Source organism: Cricetulus griseus, chromosome 3 (assembly GCF_003668045.3).
Source record: "Cricetulus griseus strain 17A/GY chromosome 3, alternate assembly CriGri-PICRH-1.0, whole genome shotgun sequence".
NCBI classification, from domain to species: domain Eukaryota; kingdom Metazoa; phylum Chordata; class Mammalia; order Rodentia; family Cricetidae; genus Cricetulus; species Cricetulus griseus.
The window spans coordinates 90,944,176-90,969,771 of NC_048596.1; the positions used below are offsets into that span (position 1 = coordinate 90,944,176).

General features: G+C 40.9%; 2 protein-coding genes across 2 annotated transcripts in view; both read left to right on the forward strand.

Annotated features, from left to right (window-relative positions):
• Nrip3 (nuclear receptor interacting protein 3) overlaps window positions 1–25,596 on the forward strand; it is a 25,885-nt gene continuing 289 nt past the window's right edge. Inside the window, exons 1-8 of the mRNA XM_035441622.1 lie at window positions 1–174; window positions 13,488–13,649; window positions 14,231–14,313; window positions 15,834–15,973; window positions 18,148–18,200; window positions 18,299–18,393; window positions 25,282–25,339; window positions 25,408–25,523. Of these exons, the coding sequence (XP_035297513.1) occupies window positions 1–174; window positions 13,488–13,649; window positions 14,231–14,313; window positions 15,834–15,973; window positions 18,148–18,200; window positions 18,299–18,393; window positions 25,282–25,339; window positions 25,408–25,523 (881 nt within the window). The remainder of the gene's footprint in view (window positions 175–13,487; window positions 13,650–14,230; window positions 14,314–15,833; window positions 15,974–18,147; window positions 18,201–18,298; window positions 18,394–25,281; window positions 25,340–25,407; window positions 25,524–25,596) is intronic.
• Tmem9b (TMEM9 domain family member B) overlaps window positions 25,469–25,596 on the forward strand; it is a 16,874-nt gene continuing 16,746 nt past the window's right edge. The window contains exon 1 of the mRNA XM_027410060.2: window positions 25,469–25,523. The gene's annotated coding sequence lies outside the window, so the exon portion shown is untranslated. The remainder of the gene's footprint in view (window positions 25,524–25,596) is intronic.

The window sequence follows — 25,596 nt, forward strand, 5'->3', positions numbered from 1 at the left end:
ATGTTTTACTCAGGACTCCTCACCGAGGGCGGCCGCAAGGAGACCGACATGCGGGAAGCGGCTTCCCTGCGGCAGCAGCGCCGGATGAAGCAGGCGGTGCAGTTCATCCACAAGGACTCCGCCGACCTGCTGCCCCTGGACGGCCTCAAAAAGCTGGGCTCGTCCAAGGACACGGTGAGCTCCCCACCCCGGCCACTCCTGCCTCCGGCCTTCCTCAGGCCGCCACTGTCGCCCAAGCCCTCGCTGCCGCTTTCACTGAGTCACTGTCCGCTCCCTGGCGGGTGCTCGGCAGAGACCCTCCCTATCTCTCATCCCTGGGGACCTCGTAGCTTTCCTCACTCATTCTCTCTCGTCGCAGCCTACTCCAGGGAGCCTGGCTTTCTCCTCCCCAGGACTAGGAAGAAAGACACCCTGCCCGGTCCTATTGCCCTCAGATTTCCTTTGCTCCGCTATTCCGATCTCGAATTTGGCTCCCGGGGCTGGAACCTCACAGCGAAGTCTCAGCTCCCACTGCCTCCTCGCAGGCTGCATGGCCAGTCCCGTGTCCCAGACAGAGGTGACTCGTAGTGGATGACTGAGAAACAGCGGAAAGCGAGGTTTCGTGACAGTTGCTGAATCTAGATGACTTTGGTTGTTTCTACTGCGCCCCGCTCCCTGCCGCCCAAATCTATTTAGTTTAGTTTTGGCCTTAATCTACCTACCTTTGATTTTCTACCCTGAGTAGGGGTGGGGCAGGCAAGGGAAAGGCGGGGCGCGGGGGGGGGTTGAGATTGAATATTCCCAGAACCTGAATATCTCATCACTCTCATCTCTCCCTCTTCTTTAGTCCTCCCTCTGAAGAGTGAATGCTGATGGCTCCATCTCACAGACCAGCTAATGCATGCACATAGTTGGAGCTGGGGTTGGTGCAGTCTTTTTATTTCTGGCAGGATTATTCTTGGTATTAAGTAGAAGTCCAGGATGTGGGCCAGAATCCAAAACCATATTGTCCTCCATCTATTGAATAGGGGTGAATGGCTGAGGGATATGACCTATATTTAATTCTCATCCCTTTCTCACAATTTTTTTTTTTAAATCTAACTCTGTAGTTTCATCTGGAGTTTGCTTTTGCTTGTATTTTTTTTTTTTTTTCTGAGACGTCAGGGTCTTGCTATATATAACCAAGGCTGGCTTGGCCTTCAGTACATAGCCCGAGTTGGCCTCTAGTTCTGGATCCTCCTGCTTCAGCCCCATGATTGTTGAGATTATGTAGGTATGCATTACCACTCCCAGCTCTGATGGTTTCCTTGTATCTATAGTTTCCTTATTATCTGCAGAGAAATTTGTGAAACATTGTCTTTTGCAGAAATAAATGCTCTAGGTAATCTTTCTAGTATTTTTATATTTTGAGCTTCTGAAATACTTAATTTTGAATGTGGTTGTTGGCCCTGAATCATTGAAATTGCTATTTCTGGCCCCAGTATGGCAATGAAGGCCAGTGCTTCTGCTTTTTTAAAAAATAGTTCTACTGATTCATCAGTACCAAAGATTTTCCCTTCCTACCATTAGATACTCTCATGAAGGGAAAGAGCTACTCTAGTTATCTTACTCGGTTTTTCTAAAAGCTGTTTTCCATCTTGAGCCTGGGTATAGTTGATCTAGTCATGCTAACCCAGAGTGATGAGTGATGTTAATCCTATCAAAGAGATAACTCTTTCTTACCTTCTTGCACTTAAAAGCATTCATGACTCATTTGGCAAACTCAGTTTGAATCTTCTCTCCTTCAGACCAAAGTAATCCTATTCAATAAGGTGGGAGGTATTATGAAAAGAATTAAAATGTGGACGTTTAAAATGCTGGATTTAAGGTATAGATGTTTGGTTTCCCTGGGTGGCTATAAGGAGTTCCCTGATGAGAATCACAACATCCTTCTTCCTACGATTCCTTATATGACTTCGAACTATGTAAGGGTAATTCTGTTCTGACTCCCTTCATCACAGCTGAGCCACGAGGAGTGGATAGCATAGAGCATAGTTGAAGAGGTGGCTTTCAGGGTGTAGCCATTGGCATGACACACAGCAGTTGACTGTGAAACCCTGAACTATGTTTCACACTTTCTGTACCCCCATTTTCATAGTTAATCTTCCTCTAGCACTGTTCTCACACCTTTAATGTGCAAGTTATTTAATGTGCAAGGAGGAACCAGAAAACATCACAGAAACCAAGGCTGATTGAAGGAGGGCAAGAAGATGCAAGTGATGGGGAGAAACAGCATCTTTGGAACTGATGTTGCAGGCTCAGTACTGTCTCAGAAACGATTTTAGAAACATATTCTTATCAACTCATTTACAGACAAGATAGATCATGCTGACTCCATTTGGAGGGTATTAAAATTAACAGTAGTTTTTACTTGAGGTAGTTTATCAAACAGCCCCAATAGAAAGGGACAAAAGGAAGGCATAAGAGGATACAAATTCAGCTTTTATTGACTCGGGCTTGAGCAGTGTTAAGACTGTATTATTTTTCATCATACAAGTATCTTATGTTTTAATTATGCTGCTGACTTTTCTGAATTATCTACCTTGTATTACGCTGTTTCTGCAATGTTTACGGTTTGATATTAACATTTTTGGTTTGGCAAATGGCATCTGTAAGGCAATCAAAGATAGCCATGTTCTCTTGGCCCCAGGATAGTGCCTTTACCCAATTGCTTTGTGTGTGGAGTTGGCTGCTACAAAGTCTGCTGTGGAAATTAATCATATCTTATTAATCTGGCTCATTTATTTTTGTCATTTCATTGTATTTGGATTTTTGTGCTAAATTAAGAATTAAACTCAGATTTATGAGCCATATTATATTTGACTTTGAAAAAGAAACTGATAGAACAAGGCATTGGTATTGCATGCCTTTAATCCCAGCACTTGGGAGGCAGAGACAGGCAGATCTCTGTGAGTTCAAGGCCAGCCTGGTCTACAAAGCAAGTTTCAGGATAGCCAAGGTTACAAAGAGAAACCCTGTCTGGAAAAACCAAACCAACCAAACAAAACATGACAGAGCTAGCTAGACAAAAGCAGCCTTATTCTTGGAGTTTTGACTATTGTAATTTTTCTTGTTTTGGCTACCAGGTTAATAAAAGTTGTTCTTGTTTTACTAAAGACTTTATTCTTTGAAAGCAGTTATATCATATGATGATATGCTGTGTTTCTTATATGATGTCATTACTGACATATCTGGCTATATCATTCCTTACTTAGTAGCAGAGGGAGAAATTTTCTTTCCTTCCTATGTTTGAGTCTGCATATAGCCCAAAACTTTAGCAAAACTAACTAGAACTAAGACCAGGTGAGGGATAGTAGAACACAGTGCAGGAAATTGACTATTAAATATTTGAGGAGAACAAATCTCTGTCAATTAGAGCAACTCAGCCTGGTGCCCTATAGATTAAATACCTATAATGCCACAGGTCAAGAATTAGATAATGTAGCCTTAGAAAAGGAGTTAAATGCCAGTATAATACCAGCCTTTGGAAGGGGATTGCGATAAAATGGGGAGAGTAGTAGAAGTTGGGGTGGATATGGTCAAGAGAAACTGTACATATGCATGCAATTGTCAATAAATAAAATACTATTTTAAAATAATTACTTTTATGGAGATATTGAAGGAAGTAAGGGAATAAAATATGTCAGGAAAGAACATTCTGTGCAAAAGATACAGCAGTTGCAATAGTCTGACCATCAGGATGCTTCATAGAATTAGAGAACTGAGAGAGGGCCAGCGTGGCTAGAGCAAAATGATCAAGGAGTGTGGTGATAGGAAGTAAGACAGTAACAAACAATGGAAGGCTAGATCTGTTTTTTGCCATGTTGAGGATTGAACCAGAACCTTGTACATGTGAGATAAGGGTCCTACTATGAAACTACAGCCTCTGACATACATTAAAAAATAAACTTACTGTGGTCACTATGCAGAGAATGAACTGAAGCATAAAAATCAGAAGTTAGGAGGCTGGTTCATTTTAGACAGAAAAGATAGTAGCTTGGCTAGTTTAGAGGTAGTAAAGATGAGAAAAGGATGTGGTTTAGAGGAAGGAGCAACAGCACTTGGAAGGGAAGAATAAGAAAAGAATCAATAATGTGTATGATGCCAGCACTTAAGAAAATTTGTAGCTAACTGGGGTTCAATTCCCAGCACCTACATGGTGGCTCATAACCTTCAGTAACTCCATTTCCATGGGATCCAACACATCCCCTCTTTTGAACTTCCTGGGTGCTGAGATATTCATGAAGGAACAACACCCATGCACATAAAATAAAATAGAAAAAAAAGAATGTGTATGAGTTGGGTATACTGCCTATAGTTCCAAGCTACCTAAGGCTAGATTGGGCAACATAGTGAGACTCATCTCCAAAATTAATTAAACATAACCAAAAAACAAGTAGATAGTTGTGCCATTTGTTAAAGTTGGCAGGAAGAAGTAACTGATGGAATGTGGAGCTCAAATCTCACTTATTACTGTTAAAGAAAGCAAAATTTGTGTCTGGAGAGATGGCTCAGCAGTTAAAAGCACTGGTTGCTCTTCCAGAGGACCCAGATTCAATTCCCAGCACCCACATGGCAGCTCACAACTGTCTATACCTCCAGTTCCAGGTAATCAGACACCCTCAGACAGACATGCATGCGGGTAAAACACCAATGCACATAAAATAAAAATAAACAAATCTTAAAAAAGAAAAGAAAAAAAGAAAGCAAGGCTTAGTGAGATTAGTGATTTGACCAAGGTAATATTTGCTAAAATTAGAAAGCCTTCATGAAGAGATAATTAAGTAGATGAGACTGGGAAGGGGATGAGTGTTAGTTAGTAGATCTTGGATGCTAAATTGAGAATTTTTGTTTGATCCAGTTGGAAAGAGCACCATTGTAAGGGGAAGAGATGACGGTAATATTTTAGGTTTATAGATGCTTAGATTTAGCAGTAGAAATACAGAGTAATACATGAGGAGGCAGAATTCAATTCACCAAGATAGGGGATAGAAAAGAAAAAAAAACATTTATGGGAAATATGGGTAGGACAAGTTCAGTCTGAAGTGCCTGTGGAATGTCCAAGTAGGGGAGCATAGTTGACACTATGGGCCTGAAACTCAAGAGTAAGAGCTGTGCTTGAGACAGTCTTTATAAAGGTAGTAATTTATGCAATGAAAACAGATAAAATTGCCCAAGGCAAATATGTAGAGTGAGAAAAAGGCCAAATATAGAGCCCCGAAGAACACTGACATTTAAAAAAGGAACAGAGGTAAAGGAACCAGGAGACAAGGCAAAGACTAAAAAGAAAGATGACTGTAGAAGATAGTTGGAAGAGATGTTCAAGAATAAAAATGTTGAGCTTATTGCAGAATTTCTGATGACAAATATATGAAAGAAATCCATTAGTAATTAAGTGGTTAAATTGATATATGTTTGTATAATATACTAAGTAAGCAGATGATAGCTCCAAGTATAGGTTGGGTAGATGGCTCAGGGTTTATGAACACACACTGCTCTACCAGTAGACCTGAGTTTGTTTAGCAGTACTTACATTGGGTGGTTACAACCACCTGTAACTCCAGATCCAGGGGATCCAATGCTCTCTTCTGTTCTCTGCCCTGACACATAATTATAAATAATAAGTTAAAAAAATTATGTGCCAAGTAGGATAGCTATGAGGGAAAAGATGTTAAGCAGGTATATTGGTTATTTTTCTTGTTACTGTGACAAAATGCCTGACTAAAGGAACTTTAGGAAATAATGATTTATTTTAGTTCATGGATTGAGGGTACAGTCCTTTATGACAGCTAAAGCATGGTAATAAGAACTTTGTGGCCCTGCATTCATTGTGTTGCAGTCAAGAAACAGACATATATACAGGCACATGCACAGATGTATGCATACACAAATGCATATACTTAAAAATTAAATAAATCTTGAAAAATTACCGCGTGTGTGTGTGTGTGTGTGTGTGTGTGTGTGTGTGTTATATGCATATACATACTATTTAGTTTTTGCATAGTCTAACAGATGCTTTAGTTACCTAATTGGTTTTCCATTTTCAGTCCTTTTCTATTTGACTATCTATAGAGATTAGAAAAGCTAAATTCTGTTCCAAGGTTTCTTGCAGTGAGGACAGCTGTTAAATTTCATTAATAAGATACAGGGGAAAAAAAAACCTGCTAAGGGAACTTCTAGAAAAAAAACCATTTGTTTTCATTACAAAAGGAATGGATGGCATTAGCATGGTTCCCATCCTCTTCCCTCTTGTTTTGAATATGGACATAATGCCTAGATCTAGGGCACCTTGCTTAAGACCATGTGGGCATGTGCAAGAGAAATGAAATTGTTAATCTACTGAGTTAATGTAGGCAGTATCTCTTTTTGCTTTAGAAAAATAACAGTCCACTTAAACTTCTGTAAGCTGGCCTTTCTTGTGGCATCACTATTTCCTATGATATGAAATCACCATATTTTTCTAACCCCACTGTGAGAGTTCCCCCTTCCATGTTAGCCTGTCTGTTGGTGTTATCCTTGTCCAGGTCTTGTTTAGGCAGCCATGTTGAGATTTCCTGACACTTCTAGATGTTGCAAATTTACTGCTCCTCTGGTTCTTAGAATCTTTCCACCTCCTCTTCCTTTGTGTTGCCTGAGTCTTAGGGGCAGGAGTTGTATTATCGATGAATAGAGCTGAGTATCACATGATCACTTGGTCTTTGCATTTTGATGAGTTGTGGTTTTCTGTAATGCTCTCTGTCTGTTGCAAAAAAAAAAAAAAAAAAACAGTTCTTTGATGGGGGTGAGATACTGGACTCTGGCTCAGTATACACTCATTTTTATTTTTGAGGCAGAGTCTCTTGCATCCCAGGCTTGTCCTGTACTCACTATGTAGCTAAGGCTGACTTTGAACACTGATCTTCCTATCTCCTCTCAAGTGTTGGGATTACAAGCATATGACATCATGCTTGATCCATTTTTTTCCTCTTAAAGACATTCTTCCCATTTTCTCATTTCATTTTGGTTTAGCTGCTGTTCATCTTAATAGGCAAACTTTTCCTCCAAACCGCTCTCAGAATTTCCTTTGCTGTCCTTCTCTACTGGATCCTCTTTAAATTTTTATTTATTTTATGTGTACGAGTGTTTTGCCTGAATATCTGCCTGTGTTCTGTATGCATGCCTGGTTCCAGCTGAGGCCAGAAGCTGGCATTAGATCCCCCAGACCTTGAATTACAGAGGGTTGTGAGCCACCATATGGTACTAAGAATCCATCCCAGGTCCTCTGAAAGAGCAGCCAAATGCTCTTAACCATTGATCCAGTTCTCTAGACCCATCCTCTACTTGAGCCTTTATTTCTTGGATCCTATGCTTTTTGTCTTTTGTCTCCCTCATTTTGGTTGAATATCTTTCAGTAGCTTCTTATGATTGTGTGAAATAACTCCTTAAGAGTTGATGAATAGCATGGCTAGGTATGAAATGATTTACTTTTAGATTTTTAAAAATAATTGTTTTTAGTTTATGTATACAGGTGTTTTGTTTGCATGTGTTTGTGCCAATGGAGGCCAGAAGAAGGCATCAGATTCCTGGATGAAGGCATCTCTGGAACTGGACTAATAAGAGGTTGTGAGGTTCCATGTGGGTGTTGGGAATTAACCTGTGTCCTATACAAGAGCAGCCCATGCTCTTAACCACTGAGTCATCTCTCCAGCCCCACTGTTAGATCTTTGAAGGTATTATTCGGTTGTCTTTTAGCATGTGTTTTTTATTGTTAAAGAATCTTTATCATTCTGGCTTCCAACATCTTGTATTTGGGTCATATTTTTCTCTTTGGAAGCTTTTAGGATCCATGTCATTTATGATGTTCCATAGTAATGTGATATCTTTTTGCCTGTTTTTTCTTTTTTAGTTTTTTACCCCTTAAGACTGTAATATCTTGAGGTAGATTTTTTTCTCCTTCATTGTGCTAGGCTTTACCCTCTGAATCTTTTAAGTTCATGTCCTTCAGTTCTTCCATAGTGTGATACCCAATACTATCCTATAGCTGTTATACACATCTGGAAGCCAAACTATTAACCAGCCATAGTATTTTAAATTGCTCTTACAAAGAGTAAACTTTTAGTATTTTTCCCTACTGTTTGGGTCAAGTGGGAGTCATATGCAGGCTTTTAACCAGTGGTTATCAGCCTTCCTAATGCTGCAGCCCTTTAATACAGTTTCTCATGCTGTGGTGACCATTAGATTATTTCATTGCTACTTCATAACTGTAATTTTTGCTGCTGTTATGAACTATAATGTAAGTATATAATATGCAACCCCTGTGAAAGGGTCATTCAGTCCCCAAAGGGGTCATGACCTATATGTTGAGAACCATTACTTTAAACTATTCTATTTCTATCCTTACTCATAGCTCTGATGGTAGAAATTACAATACCTCTAACTTCTCAGTTTTGCCAGGGTATTGGGTTGATTGAGAAAACTGCTTTTGCAGCTAGACACCACTATACATGTAATAGCTCAAATATAATTCTCCTAAGTATCAGTACAAGTGGCCTTTGGTATTTTGGGGCTCTTATCCACAGATTCACTATAAGATGAAAATATCCTTTTTAAAAAAAATGTTTATAGGGACTGGAAATGTTTATAGTGCACTTAAGAGCACTTGCTCTCCAGAGGGCTCACGTTATCCCAGCATCTATCATGGTCAGCTAACAACTGTGTAATAACTTCAGATTCAGGGGATTTGACACCTTTTGCTAACCCCATGTGCACACGTGTATACATACACACACAACTAAAATTAAATAATTATTTAAAAAGTAAAATAAATTAAAGATGCATGGATTGAGATTCACTGGACTAGGCTCAATATAGGTTAAAATAATTTTATTAGGGAAGAAGCACTTACACAGGAAACAGATGACCAACACAAGTTCCTGTTTTAATCTCAGCCAGAGGCAGGCAGATCTCTGTGAGTTCAAGGCCAGCCAAGAGCTACATGAGACCCTATTTAAAAAATAAAAAAAAAAACCCTGCTTCTCTACCAACATGGCTGACTTTTCCTTGGTCATTATCATTTAAATGATATAGTATTAACAACTATTTACATTGTATTATGTATTGTAAGCAATCTAGAGATGGTTAAAATATAGGGAGGATATGACCAGGTTGATATGCAAATAGTCATCATTTTCTATAAGGGACAAGTATCCATGCAGTTTGATATCTGCAGAGGGTCCTGGGATAAATTCTGAGGGTGAATATACTGGTGGAAAAATTAGCAGGATAACTTTGCATGAGACCCAAGTTGACAGGATCTTTGAAAAGGTTGTCATGGCACTCAACTCTTGACTGTCATTCAAAATTAAAAATAAAAAAATATGTGAAGTAATATGTTCAGGAGCTTTTTATGGGCCAGTCTTAAAGGTGTGCATATCACTTCTACTTGCATTCTGTCCTCTTGATCTCAGTCACATGGCTCTGCCAAAAGAAGGGTAGAAAGCATAATCTAGTTAACTGCCCAAGATGGAGGGAACAGGGATTTTAATGAACATCTATCAGCCGCTACCATCACTCCTGTGGTCTGTGGAGTAAAATAGTGTGAAGCAGCCAAATTTTCTCTAGTCCAAGCCAGTTCAGCTATATGCTATTTAGATGTCAAATTTTTGACAAAATCTATTTTCATTTTCTCTTACTATTTTTTTGTTCCTTCTTCTGGGATTTAAGCCTTTCCCCCCTTAACTATAGTGTTAGGAAAATTTTGGTTGGGAGCAAAGTAAATATCAGCTATGTAACCTCCTGAAGTATGTAGGCATGGGGCTGGAGTGATGACTCAAGGGTTAAGTGAATTGACTGTTCTTGCAGAGGACCCAGGATGAATTTTCAGCTCCCACATGTTGGTTCACTACCATCTGTAACTCTAGTTTCAGAGGATTTGATGACCCTTTTTTGGCCTCTAAGGGTACCAGGCATGCACATGGTGCACATATATACATGCAAGCAAACCCTCAAACACATAAAAATGAATAAGTAAGTAAAATTTAAAAATTTAAAACGTATGTAGACATGGGGCTGGAGAGTTGGCTCAGTGGTTAAGAGCATTGGCTACTCTTTCAGAGGACCCGGGTTCAATTCCCAGTACCCATATGGCAGCTCATAACTGCCTATAACTCCAGTTTCAGGGGCTCTGACACCCTTCACACAGACATGCATGTAGGCAAAACAAAAATCCACATGAGATAAAAATAAAAAAATTGTAAAAAGTATATAGATATGAACCATATTCCTGGAATCCAGTTGTGGAGAGGGAGGAAGGATGAGCAAAGGAGCCAAGATGGTGCTGCAGAAACCCACAGAAACAGTTTACCTGACCTAGTGAGAGCATGGAGACCCTCGTCATAAAGCTGGCGAAACAGCATTAGACTGAACCAAGCCCTCTGAATGTGGGAGCCAGCTAGGAGGCCAAGACAGTCTATGGGATCTCTAACAGTGGAGCCAGTCTTTAACCCTAGAGCACAAATGGACGTTGGGAGCCCATTCCCTATGGAGGGATACTATTGCAGCCCAGATACATCAAGGGGGGCCTAGGCCCTCCCCCAAATGATATGACAGACTTTGAAGGTCCCTGGTAGGGGATGGGTTGGGGGGGTTGGTGGGGAACTTGGGAGGATGGGAGGGGGAGGGAATGGGGGAATGGATATGTAAATATGAGTAGTAATTAAAAATTTTAAATAAAAATTAAATTAAAAAGTATGTAGATATAATAAAATGATCAAATATCTGAGTTTAATATGGGTTACTTGGTTGCTGTAAATCTGCTATGGAAATTAAACATATTTCTTATATCTGGCGCCCTTATTTTTATCATTTCATTGTATTGGGCTTTTTTATTAGAGTAAGAACTGAAACCAGATTTATGACTTAAAAATACATACATAACTGATAGAGCCAGGCATTGGTGGTGCATGCTTTTAATATCAGCACTTGACAGGCAGAGGCAGGCAGATCTCTGAATTCAAGGCAGCCTGGTCTACAGAGCAAGTCCCAAGACAGCCAAGACTACACAGAGAAACACTGTCTTAAAAAAAAAACAAAAGAAAAAATAAGTATCCAGTATATATTTTTGATATTTTGGGATTTTGTCTTTCCAGGATCTAGGAATGTTAAGTATGCTCTTTAGCTTAAAGAGGAAGGAAGGCTCCAGGAGAAAGAGAAGAAAATACAGAAGGATGACTATACTAGGAATGAATTCAGAATGCTAATGATTAGGCTTCTCTGTGAGATTAAAAATAACCAGATACTGTTGTGTTCAGCAAGACAGTGTCGAAGGAAGGAGCTTTTGATAGGAGATTTTGATTAGATGGCCCTTAAAGCCCCATATGCAAATTCAGTTTGTCTGGGTAGGTCCTGCTAAGTGGGACTTAGCAGAAACTACCTCCCTGCTTTAGTATGGCCAGGATCCATCTTATTAGTGAAAGAGATTAAAATGAGGAAGTTCTTTCTATTGAGGAACAAAGTGTTCTCTCAGCATTGCATCGCAAAATCTGATGGAGTTAGTACTTTCTCTTGCCACCCTTATCAAGCTAAGAGACATACATTTCTCTCATCAGTGCTTATTCTTCTCCTTGGCCCAAGGATACTAATTTATAACCTTATTTGCCAGGAATCAGTGTATTTTAGGAATCTATTTATTCTACTCACTAGAGTTACAGTGAGCCGCAGCTCTGACACCCTTCTTCCTTTGAAATCTGTAAGGTAGCTTATAATAAAGACTTTTCCTCTGCTATCCCTTTCCCCAGGACCTTCTGGGATCTAGACTTCTAAGAGTAGCTTCTTAACCTGTCAACCACAGGAGAAATGTGGTTGGTTAGGATATTGGGACTAAGCGCTATCCTTTGAGAGTTTTGAAACATTATTGTAAAGTAAGCACAAGATTCATGTACATAGAAAATTTCTCAGGTCAAATGACTTAGCCTAAAAAGAGAGAGAAGAAGAAATGTTCTAAATGGTCTGGAGGCCACTTGAGCAGGAATAGAGGAACATTATCTAGAAACTCAGACTTGTCAATCTGTTTCTTGACATTCGGTTCCTGAAACATATGTAGTCTGTTAAGTTCTCTTCTTGGTCACTGTTGTCTGTCTTAACTCTCCACTTTCTTGTTAACTATACTTCACTAAGTATAGTGTAGCTTATTAGTGAAAGGTAGGTAGAGTGTTTGACTAGAATATAAACACTAGCATACAGTAGGTTAAATCCTCAATACCGTGGAAAGAAGATATTGAGGGACAGAAGACAGGAAAGAGGAGGAGGAAGAATAGGAGAAAAGTAGAAAAATGAGTAACATGATAGGCCAAATATTTTCAAGTCTACAGATTGTCAGTGAAGATGATTCCTGTGGGTTTTGCCTGGTTCCAAAATGTTAATATGTTTATTCAGCTATGAATTACTGTCTTCCTATTCCATCAGCCAAGCTGGTTAACTCCACCTTTAGAAGAGCCAAGCCCATAAGGCATCTGCAAAATAGATATGAAAAGTAAGACTATATAGGTATTACATTTATCATAGTAATTAGCAGAGCTTCTGAGTACCCTTGACAATGAGCTGCCCTTTTTATAAGGCATTAAAAATACAGAGATCACTTATTCCAGAATAAAGCTTCTTTCTCCTTGCTTGCCCTTGTAAAGGGAGGAAGGCAGAAGTCCACATCACCAGGTCTCTTCAGTCCTCTTAAGCCATAGTTGGTCCTATCTCATGTATTAGTTACTTCTCTATTACTGTGATAAAACATCATGACCAAGGCAATTTATTGAAGGAAGGTTTATCTGAAATTATAGTTCTAGAAGGATAGAGTCCATCATCATCACAGTGGGGAAGTGTGGTAACAGGCAAGTATGGTGATTGGAGCTGGAAGCTGAGAGCCGAAGGCTCACATCTTGAACCACAAACAGGAAGCAGAGAGGACACAGTGGGGATATTGCCGGGCTTTGAAAACCTCAAAGTGATGTACTTCCTCCCACAAGACCACACCTCTTGGAAGCAGGAACTGAAGCAGAGGCCATGGATGAATTCTGCTTAAAGGCTTGTTCCTCATGGCTTATTCAGCCTGCTTTCTTAAATGCCTCAGGATTACTTTCCCAAGCACAGCACTACCTGCAGTGGGCTGGGCCTTCCACATCAACTGTCAGTCAATAAAATGCACCTCAGGCTTTCCTATGGCCAACCTGATGGAGACATTTTCTCAACTGAGGAGCCATCTTCTCAGGTAACCTGAGCTTATGTCAGTTGACAAAAAAAAAAAACTAAGGACAATCCAGAGTAGCCTATTACATATTGATTTATAGACCTGCCCTGACAATACCTGTGACATCCTCACATGAGGCAAAGTTGGAGCTGCTAAGTGAGGTTCCTTCATTACTTCTGTGGAGCCCAGGTGGGGTGGTGGGAGAAGAGGAAGTGGTCTGGAAGTAAGACACCTCTACTTTCTATCCCTCAAGCAACCTCACAACATTCTGCAGAGGCGCCTCATGGAAACCAACCTGTCCAAGCTCCGGAGCAGTCGTGTCCCCTGGGCCTCCAAGACCAACAAATTCAATCAGGCAAAGTCTGAAGGGCTAAAGAAGTGTGAAGATGATGACATGATTTTAGTGTCCTGCCAGGTAATGTTCAGGGAACAGCTTTTCTAGAAGTTTCTAGAAAGTAGGATTTGGAGGCCCTTTATAATCCCAATAGTATGTCCTCTCCTCAAAACTTTATAGACAGTGGTTCTTAACAAGAAATTAATAAGTGAGTTTTAAAGTTCTATATATTAGAAATGCATATTGTATTTTATGTGTGCACATTTGGATGAGAAGAAGTACCAAAGCTTTTTGTCAGATTTACAAAAGGATGTGGGATGTAGTTCAGTAGTAGAAAACTCATCTAGCATGTTCAAGGCCCTGTATTTGACCCCAGAATGATTTTTTAAAAAATATTGTATATATAATATTTAGCATATAGAATGAAACCCCCAAAGTTCCTTATGGGCATTCTATCAGCCTTAGAATTAGCAGTAAAAAGAGGCAATCAAAGACAGATTTAGCAGTGAGGGGAAACAGGGCAGCACCGACCGACTGACCATTTGGAAGGTTGCTCTCAAACCACACCTTTCATTTGACATCTTCTTGCTGCTTCTTGCTCTTTGCTTCTTTTCTCTTTTGCTTCTCTAGATCCTATTAAAGAGTATATTTCCTTCCCACAGTGTGCTGGAAAGGACGTGAAAGCTTTGGTTGACACCGGTTGTCAGTATAATCTCATCTCTTCGGCCTGTGTGGACAGATTGGGGTAAGGAGCCACATGGGCTGGGTGCACATCAGATGTAATTATCCTCCTTGTTTGCATCTGATTTAAGGTTATTGATGCTGGGATGTATCCACAGAAGCACAGAGAAACATGCTAAGTTTTTATCTAGGCCAGAACCAATTTCCTTAATAGAGGGGAAATGTGGCAGTTGTCAAACAGCAGAAGAGATCCAGGACACCTTGGGCCTTCTGCTAACTCCCACATTCTACATTTTGAGCAGACTTCTAGACTGGGATGAGAGAGAAAATCCAGGTTCTCCTCTCCTGGACAGAGAAAGCCATTCTGTCTTACTGCCATTTCACTCAACCTTTCCTGTTACTTCTTTCCTTTTCTCCATTCTTTATTCTAAAGTTCCAGATGGCCCCTGCGGTAAAATAAGCAGAATCAACCTAGTATTGTTTCCTTTATTTCCCTGTAGAGAGTAAATCATTCCTCAGACCAAATCTCTGCAATTAAACAGTTACTGAGACAGACCAAGTGACCTGTTTTGAACTTCATCCAAGACATTTGTATTCTCAAGTGGGCTTACCCAGGGCTTCATTTAGGTTCTTAATGACTGCATTACATATCTTCTACATCTGCTTTGTTCTCACTCCCCAACACTGCTGTGATTCCCTGACGTTGGCTCTGTGAATTTTGCACATTGCTATCTAGGGTTGGGGTAAAGTAGATTCCAAGACTCAAGTGTGAAGAATCTTAAATTTGTTTTTTTTTTAATGTGATCAAGAGATGAGGTATGTACAATATGATGGTTCCAGAAAGACTAATAATGTCCTGGTGCATAATTAGGCAGCAGACTGCCATGATTCTGGAGGAATTAATAACCATCTGTAATCTGCAATTCCTTTTCTTTTGGATGAGCTGTAACACCAAAAGAGAGGAAATGGAGGAGAGAAGAAGTATTGGCACAGAAAGTCCATAATTAAGTATTTATCCACGAACCCATAATAGCTTGGGTGCTAGCTATTCCAATCAGCTTATGTAATTGTGTGAGCCCTTGGTGCTGTTCCTTTCTTTCCTTTCTCCATAATATTCTTTGCTGGTACCAATATCAGTGTACTCACCAAGTAAATGCCTGTCCCCATTAACCTCATAGCCTAAGACAATCTGATGGGAATAAACTGAATTAGAAAGGAGGGGAAAAATGGGACCATGAATAAAGCCTTTTCTAAATTAGGATTAATTTGTCCTCTGGTATCTGTTACCCACAGATGGGTAAAAGACACATTAATTAAACTACCTCGAACACATATGGGGATGTTAGGATGCAAGCAGAATTCTCTGAATGTGTCAACTCCTCTCTTCACAAATGCAGGTAGTGATGTAAGCGTCTTAAAAATAGGAAACAAGTCTAGTCTCGTGGTCTTTTGTATTCCCCTGGCATGTTTAGGAAAAAGGGTTGAAGCAACTATAGGCTGGCTAGCCCAGGAAGTCCCAAAAGTATCCCTATTGTGAATCAGAAACCTTTGCCAACAAGATTATGATATCTTTCTGTGTTTCAGACTAAAGGACCAAGTCAAATCTCACAAGCATGAAGGAGAAAAGCTTTCTCTACCACGGCATCTCAAAGTAGTTGGCCATATTGAGCACCTGCTGATTACAGTGGGCTCTCTCCGTCTGGATTGCCCAGCAGCTGTTGTTGGTGAGTTAAATTGGGGACTAGACCCATGTACTTAACGTAAACCTTTCTGAAGTCTCATGCCTGTAATACTGACTTCTTCCAAATAAAATGTTCCTATTTCCTTGTGCTGTATGCCTTTGTGTTAATTTTACCCTTCCAAGTGAAGTAATTAAAGTGTCACCATACCCAGCACATTTAGGGGTTGTTTTTTTTTTTTTTTTCTTCTTGAGACAGGATCTTTCTAAATAGTTCTATCTATTCTGTAGCTCACTAAACAAACAAGGCTGGCTTTGAACTCACAGAGATTCTCCTGTCCCTCCTCCCGAGTGCTGAGATCAAAAGCATGCACAAACATGTTCAGCCCAGCACATTATTTTTTTAATCTTTAAATATGTATTTACTGGGGGCTGGGAGATGGCTCAGTGATTTAGAGTATTTCCTGCTCTTGCAGTAGACTCAAGTTAGGTTCCCAGCATCTACATAGGATGGCTGACAACCAATTGTGACTTCAGTTCCAAGGGATCTGACACCTTCTTCTGATGTCCTCGGGCTCCTGTACACATATGTGGTTTATACACATAAACAATAAATAAAGAAATCTTTAAAAATAAGATGGGGCTAGTGGAGTTGCTCTGTGGATTAAGATGCTTGCCATCAAGCCTGACAGCCTGAGCTTGATTCCCCAGAACCTACTTGATGGAAGGAGAAAACTGATTTTTGCAAATTGTCCTTTGACTTCCACATGTGATACATGGCACAGGTGCTCGCCCTCGAATAAATATATGTAATTAAATTCTTTAGTAATAAAAACTATACTTGATTATATAAGGCTATTTTCATACAAGTATATAAATGTACTTTGAACATATCCCATTTTCCTTTCTCACTCTTCTTGGTCCAATTAGTTCCCATTGTTTCCCTAGACAGCTTCACTACTATTTTATGTTATCTGTTTATATATGATTTTGTGTATCCATATGATATCTGAGACAAGCAAATGAGAGAAAACAAGAAGTATTTGTCTTTTGGGGACTGACTTAATTTATTTCCTGTGATTATCTCCAGTTGCATCTATTTTCCTACAAATGGCATAGCTTCATTCCTTTTTTTCCCCTTTGGTTTTTTTGAGACAGGGTTTCTCTGTGGCTTTGGAGGCTGCCCTGGAACTTGCTCTTGTAGACCAGGTTGATCTTGAACTCAGAGAGATCAGCCTGCCTCTGCCTCCCCAGTGTTGAAATTAAAGGAGTGCACCACCACCGCCTGGCTGCTTCATTCTTTTTTATGGATAAAAAAAAAATTCATTGTGCATATAGGCCACAAGGAAATGGACTTTCTCTACATTTACTTATTTACTCGTTTGGGAGGGGCATGCTCATGTGACATGACACTGTATGCAGTCAGAGGTTAGGTCTCTCCCTCTACCATGTGGATTCCAAGGGTTGAATCAGGTCTCTAGCACCTTGCCCACTGAGCAATCTTACCTGCCTGAAGACAGATATTTTTATGTGCAAGTTAAAATGTCCCCAAGGGCACTTTTCATGAACTTGGTATTTGTAACATGGGTTCTAATAGGTCTTAACAATAAAAGCCTGGAGTCAGATACTGGGGGTGAAAGCTGAAATATCTGAGAAGCAGAGCAGCCAGCCACTAGAGCTCTTACCTCTATAAAATCCTCAGACTGAAAAGACCTAGTTCCAGTCTCATCCCACCCAGCCATCTCACTTTCTGTCTCTCTGTACAGACCTCCAGAGGTCTATGGTTTAGCTAGTGGCTAGCTCTGCCCTCTGATCTTCAGGCAAACTTTATTTGTTAGAATACAAACAAGATATCACCACAGCTATCCATGAGGGCAAGATCCTTTTACTCCTCTGCCATAAATTCTGAATTGCCTGCTCTTCCTTTGTGCTTCTCATATGTTCAGTGTTAGACTTCCTGCCTATTTTTTGCTGAAGGTCTCTGTCCTCTAGAGTGAAAAACACTCTGATTTGAATTTTGACTCTTACCTTCTTTTAATTGTAATGATCTGAGAAAGTACTCAATAATAGATGTTTAACAGATGTTCACTGGCTAGTTAGCCGGCTGATTTGTTGGTGAGTGGATGGATGAATGGGTGGGACAAACGAACCTAATGGTGATTAGACTGACATTCAAGCCAGCATGGAAATGTCTGAATCTTACTGTTTTGTTTTTATTAGATGATAATGAAAAAAACTTGTCGCTTGGTCTTCAGACTCTTAGATCCCTGAAGGTAGGCCTGACTTTATTTCTCCTGTGATCCATCCTCTCAGAGGCAGGAAACTGAGAGTAACATCACTGACAAGTGACCAGTGATCTCCTTTGTTTTAGTGTATCATAAATTTGGACAAGCACCGGCTGATCGTTGGGAAGACAGACAAAGAAGAAATCCCTTTTGTGGAGACAGTTTCTTTGAATGAAGACAAGTGAGTACAGAAACCAGCCAGTGAAGTCAGATCCATCTGTCATGAGTTGTGGATTCTCACACAGTGTGTGGGGTTATAGATCACTGTTAGTTTTCAGTCACAGCAGAAGTCTGCCCTTTCCCAGACCAGAGTTCACTGTCCCACAGAACTCTGTAGTTCATGTGTTATAATAATAATAAAAAAACGAGAACACACAGAATGGAGGAAGAAATCAACAGTTTTTAAAGGTAGAGGGGTGTGTGTGTGTGTGTGTGTGTTTGTGTGTGTGTGAAACAAAATCTCAGTATATAGCCCAAGCATGAAATGAAGTGTGAGGTAGAAGTGAGGGCATTGAGATAGGGTTTTATTTTGTAGCCCAGGCTGGCTTTGAATTCACGAGCCTCCTGCCTTAGTCCTCTAAGTGCTGGGATTATAGGTCTATGCATGAGAAATTTTAAAGCCAGTTATTTGCCTTCAGATTAACTTCTTTGAATTTGCTTTCAGCTCTTTGTTTCTTTCTCATTTCAGCACGTCAGAAGCATAATTGCAGCCTGGAGAGTCTGCATGTGCACACACACCAGGTTGACAGACTGAGAAAACTGGGTTTGAACAAATGCAGTAGCAACTTGCTCTGGACCAAGTCCTTCCCTCCAGTACATCCTGCAGGGGCTTCTTCCCACTCAGACCTTTCTAGACTGTAGTCTGTGCTTAGAGATCTTGTCTGGTTAATGGCTTAATGGTTAAACAGCCATTGTTTTTTACTTCTTTGAATATTTAATTTATAGACCCTTTTTGACACTGCCAGGTCTCATTTGTGGCCTATTTCTCTGCTTATTCCAAGAATTTGCTAGTCCAGTGTAGGAGCTGCCAGGTTCTATTTCTCCACAGACAACACTTGATTTTTAAATAGTAAAATATGTAGTAAATAGGAGCCTCTTTTTAGCTGTTTCAAAGAAATGTAGAAACATGTCTTGAAGTTAGAGTCTCTTCTAATGAAGTAATTGATTTTTCCAGTGTGAACTGATGGATGTCTCAGAGAGCACATCTAGTCCAGACTATTTATTCAGTTAAACACACAGACAGGCAAGGCAGAAGACAGCCAGAATCTAGACTGACATCGAAGCTAAGGCTCTTGTGCTGCTTCACTTTCTCCCAAGCTTTAAGAGGGAGGCAGCAAGGTTAGAGTGCAAACAACAGAGGGTACTGATGTGGGTTAGTGGTGGAGTGCTTGTCTAATTCTTACAAGGTCCTGGGCTCAATTGCCGGCACTAGAGTAGAGAGAGATGGCTTGGTGATTAAGAATGCTTGCTGAGCAAGCATGAAGACTGCCATTTGGATCCCAGTACCCAAACAAAAGTTGGACACAGTCCTACACACATCTGTGATCCCGGAACTGAGGGCATTGAAGACAGGGTAACTGCTGGGGCTTTCTAGCTGCTGGTCTAGCCAAGAGAGGGAGAGAAAGAATGAGAGGGAGTGAGATTTCTCCAGAGACCATGCTTTAAAGGAACAAAGTAGAGAGTGATAGAGAGATAGAGGACACCCAACATGTTCCTCTGGCCTCTGTGAGCGTGCACAGGTGCACAGCTCCACATACACTCCTACAAATCCCTACACACTTCTACATATCCTCTCATAGACATACACCACAGAAGATAATGAGATGGGGGGATAAAAAACAGGCTGCAAAGATGAAACAGTCTCTTACAGTGAACTTAACAAGAGAAAAAAGAAACCACAGATAGCAAGGGATATTAGTTCCAGACATGCCATAGACGATGTGATTGTCACTATGAGATTGATTTCCCCTAAGAACCAGCCAGAATTTCTGTCTGTTTTGTTTCATATCAAAATGATTCAAGTAGCTGGAAAGAGGGGTAGAAAAGAAAAATAAAAGTCAAAGTAGGGCCAAAATAGAAGGGAGGAGACTGAGTACACTCAGTCAGTGGGAAAACCTACCTGGGAAACTCCCCTGGGATTGAAATAGGGATTGAAATCGTACAGGCAGGGAATTGAAGATTGGGAAACCCCTCAGTACAAGGCAGTGTTATGAACCATTAAGAGCTGGGTGTGGTGGAGGCATTTAATCCCAGCCCTCAGGAGGCAGAGGCAGTTGGATCTCTGAGTATGACACCAACCTGGTGTACAAAGTGAGTTCCAGGCCAGTCAGGGATACACAATCTCAAAAGACAAACAAAATAAAACAGAACAACCTTTATAATTGCCCAGGATTTCCTGACCCATCTCAGTGGTTTGGGGAAATCACAGGGAGGATGTTGTTTTTTGTTTTTGCTAATGTGTTATCTCAGGCATAGAGGTACCTATAATGGAATCCCCCCTTCAGTTTAGTTATAGAAGTATTTGGCTAGTCAGAAAACTACCCAATTGTGAGTATCCCTTCAAGATATTCCTAAGTCTACCCTAGGCTCATAACAGTTGTTCTCAAACTTTGAATCTTGTCTAGTATCCCAGCCATCAGCCTGCCCATGAGAGGGGAATGTTCTCTTCCACTGAGCTAGTATCCCAGCCATCAGCCTGCCCATGAGAGGAGAACGTGCCCTTCCACTGAAGTGCCCTCCCTGCACTTCTGTTTATCACAGCGTCACACCGGCCTGTTTCTTATAGGCCAGAGCTGGACGATGTCACCCCCCTTATTTCCCTACTTGAGACTTCTACCCCAAGCCCTGACTCTTGGCTGCAAGAGAAGCATACTGCAGGCTCCTTCTAGTGTCTCCTTATTTGGATTTCTTGAGGCCAGCAATCCTCAGGCTCTTGAAAGATGCACTTGATCCTGGCCCTTTTGAGTTCAGCACTGTATTGCACTAGGTTGGATGGCCTTTAGTGTTCTTTCAGGTCTCTGAAAGTCGGTCAGTGATTTTTTTAATTTGGAAATAGAAACAACTGGGGTGAGCTGGACTCCATGTCATAGTTCGCTCAGCTCATTCAAATCATCTGAAGTCTTTAGCCAAATTATTTTTATTCCCAGGAGCAATAGAGACACCTAAAATGCCTCAAGATGATAAGAAATCTTGAGGTTCATTAATGCTTTTTTTTTTTTTTTTTTTTTTTTTTTTTGAAACAGGATCTCATTATGTAGCCTTGGCTGGCCTGGAACTCAGAATGTAGGTGAGGCTGGCTTCGAACTCATATAAATCTGCCTGCCTCTGCCTCCTGTCATTAATGCTTTTTAAATGCTGCCAAATTAGTTACTTTTGTAGCTTCTATCTCCCCAGTGTACACAAAGGGATACTGGCTCTGCTTTTGGGAGCTAGCAAAGAAGATAAATGAGTTTTTCTTATTCAGAAATCTAGTATAAGAAATTGTCCACCACATCATAGTTTTGAGTCTCTGGGAAATAGTAGCCGACCTGTCTCATTCCTTGGTAGATGTCACATCCAGGAAGTTGAAAAAATTTACTTTTGGTATTTATAATTGGAAGAAGGAATATTTTCTTTCTTTTTTCCTTGCTCTGCACACAGCCCACTAGTATGACTTTCTGTTCCTTAGCTCAGAGCATCTGTAGATGGAATTACCTAGCTACCCTTACTCTTGTGTAGTAGAAACACCTTTTCAGGCTGGGGACATGGAGGAGATGAACTGGATTCCTCCCTCCTTCTGTTGCCAGGTCTCTCTGCATTAGCACTTTATCTGCTCAGTGTTTCTGGCTGTACTGGGCTTATTTGTGACACTGATATATCAATAAACTGGAACCTTTCCCTCTGTGTGCTTGTCTGATGGTCTTTGTGCCGGGGTCCCAACCTGCAAAGTGGAGGAGTCAGGGCACAGCCGGATTCCTTCGGCTTTCTGCTTTAAGGCCTTCTGAATGCAAGGCTATATGGTTTTCAGCTCAACCACTGTTACTGCTTTGGACAGATTGGTGAATCTCACTGAACCTGGCTTTGTGTCTATGAGACAATTAGAAAAAGTGCTGAATCCACAGTGTAAAGTGCTGGGTAGTCACCAAGCCTTCATCTACAAGAACAGTCTTTTATGTTGAACCTGTCCCTGGATAGCAACAACTCACAATAGCTGTCACTGTTATCCCAACCCAGCTCAACCTTCTACCACCCATATTCTCCTAGCACACTGCCCTCAAAACATCATCTGGGACATGATTTGTGTCTCTGGTAGCAGGGAGGGGACAGGAGTCTTGCTAGACTCTAAGATGAGGTCTTCTTGGGAAGGTTGGGAGCAGGTAGTCACAGCTGCTCTGATTTCAAGATGACAACGGCTGGAGGACTGGAGAGACAGCTTAGTGGTTAAGGGCACTGGCTGCTTCTGCATCAGTTGCAACTGTTTTGTTATTTTAGGAACCCAAGAATTTAGCAGCCACAGTGGCATCAGCAGCTCCGGAAACAGAAATGACATTCTGGCTACAAGATTACTGGTACTATGATGGGCACTAGTCAGTGATAACATGAATGGTAAAGCACATTTAATGTGTTTCACAGAGTGCAGAAAATCTCATATTTAAGGAAACTAAATAAGAAGGGCAAACTGACAGGTACACATGATACAGTGATCACTTGGGCTTCCTAATTCTGACTTTAAGTTTGGAGACTGCTCCTCTTGCCTTCCTAATCATTGCCCACAAGAGAATTTCTCCAGCTTTTGTACCCTGGCCTGTTAGTCAAGAGGAATGGAGTAGGGGCTGGGGACATTTAGTGGAAAAGAACTAGCCTAGCATGTGCGAGGTTCTGGGCTCAATCCCTAGCAAGTAAAATAAATAAGAAAGGGACTAGGAAAACCCAGGAGAAGGCAGGGAGGAGGACGGATGCTCACATGAGTGCAGGTATAAACAAAACAGCTCTAAAGTGATACTGGTCAGAGGTCTTTCCTCACTTACCCAGTTCCCCAGGTTCTCCCATTTGCACTTTGGGCATCCCAGGCTCATCTCTCCGGGTGGAAAGAAATCAAACAAGGACTCAAGTACCTGCTATCCCTGTGACAACAAAAGGAATTTCTTTCCTTCCCCCTTTCTCTTTCCCTGATCCACACATTAATGCTTAGATCTCAGTCCCCAGCTCCAAAGATACTAAGACAAAGGTTCCTATGCACAAAGGGTCCACAAGATTTTGGTAGGGGTGGAAGCACAAATGCATATGTGAGAACACAACTTTACCATAAAGAAGTAAGTTAGGAAAGAGATCTGCAAAACCACAGACAGGTATACTTGTCAAGTAAGGTTTTCTGGCATTAAAGATCCATGATCTACATGAAAAAGTCATACATGTATAAGCAGTACAGGGCAAGAGGAGCCGAGCCTTCCACTTCTATTAAAGTCAGCTGAAATTACATTTATTTTTGGTAGACATAACTTCTCCCAAACCTGTACCAGTTTCTCCCCATCACTGCTCTTTTTACCTTAAACTAAATCTCCAGTCTGTGGTCGGTTACACTCCACTAATGGCTGTCATATGATGCATTCTAGAACAAAAAATTTTCTAGTAGCCACATTAAGGGTTGAGGGTTTTTTTTTTTTACAGAGAAATTTATTATTTTAATAAACATATCCAAAATATGTAAATGTTAATCATTATTTAAAATTTATTTTATGTATATGAGTGTTTTGTCAGCATGTATGAATGTGCACCACAGCATGCAGAGCCACTGGGAAACAGAAAAGAGCAACCACGCCCCTAGAACTGGAGTTACAGAGGTTGTAAGCTGTCACGTGGGTGCTGGAAACCAAACTCAGTCCTCTGTAAGAGCAGCAAGTGCTCATACTGCTGAGTCATCTCTCCAGCCCCAACTGTAATCAGTATTTTTAAAAAGACTTTTTTGTGTTTCTCTCATGCTGACTTTGAAATAAGTATGTAGTTACAGCATAGCTCAATTTAGATTATTCACATCTCAAATGTTCATTGGCTCTCCAGTTCTGTCTACAATGAGTGTATCTGATGCTTCTTCACTAATGAGGATGACGTGGGGACCCACACCTGTAGTCTGTTATTAAGGAGGCTGAGGGAGAAGGAGCACTTGAGCCCACATGTTTGAGACAGCATCAACAAAGAACAAATAACCCATCAGCCTCGGGCACTGTTGTGTTCCTCTAAGTCTTTGTGCCCCACATCAAACCTTTGAAAAGAATTTTGAAGGAGGTGCACAGGAGGGTTCCTATGCTTTATCTCAAGAGCACACATTCCTTTTAGATGTCAAACTTACAGTTCCAAGCTGATCCAAATTGGCTACTTAGGTCAGCTTTTAGCAATCAGATCCACAGTGCCTCACCAACAAATTTCATACTGACAGTCCTGCGATCAGCAGGACACCACTTAGAAGGACTTGAATTATCCCTGATGTGACAGCATCTTCACAAGAACTGGCGAAAAAGCATCCAGTCCTGCTGATATCGCTCCAGGACAGTTGCCATTAGGACTAAAAAGAGCTAAGTATATTTAATGTTATAGTAGTTTGTGCTAGGTTCTCGTCTAGCATCAACAAGAAACATACAGTAGAAAAATACTGAGAAAATTGTACCCAGTAAATAAAACATTTTCACCAACTAGGAAAGGACCACTTTTAAAAAAATGGTTATCTTTGGGAATAGATTTTGAAATTCATAGAATTCAATTCCCTCTTATTGAAGGGAAGTGATTTTCCTGATGACATTCAGCAAATACCTAAGGGTTGTGATGAGCATGCTGCATCCTTTCCACTACCCCCTCTAATATATATGTATGTATGTATGTATGTATGTATGTATGTATGTATGTGTGTGTGTGTAGTTTATAAGTACATATATATTATATATACACATATATGTATACACACATATATGTATAAAATTAGAGGCACTGTGTCCTCTCTAGGATGCTCCTAAAGTACCAGCAGAAGAAACCTCAAAGAGTAGGGTCAGTGCTCCCAGAACTGAGGGGTCGGCTGGTTTAAATATGTCTTGCCTCACAGGAGCTTAGTGCCTGGATTCTCCACCTCCAGTAGTTCTGGGGGCGCGGGGATGCTACCGGTGCGGTCCATATGTAGCGGAGCCCAAGTTGAGCCAGCCCAGCTCCACAGTCGTGGCCCTCTTCCCAGCCCCAAGCTGCACCAAGGAGGTCAGCCCTTAGTGGAAGCCACACCCACGTAGGCAGCCCACAGCGACTGTTGGAGGTCCTGCAGGGAGCTGAATCCAAGAGGCGCACGGAGCGCAGGTTAGTCTCAAAGCCCGGGAACGAGAGCTCCGACTCTCCGCCTCCGGGTGGGCTTGGGAGCTCCGAACGCTCG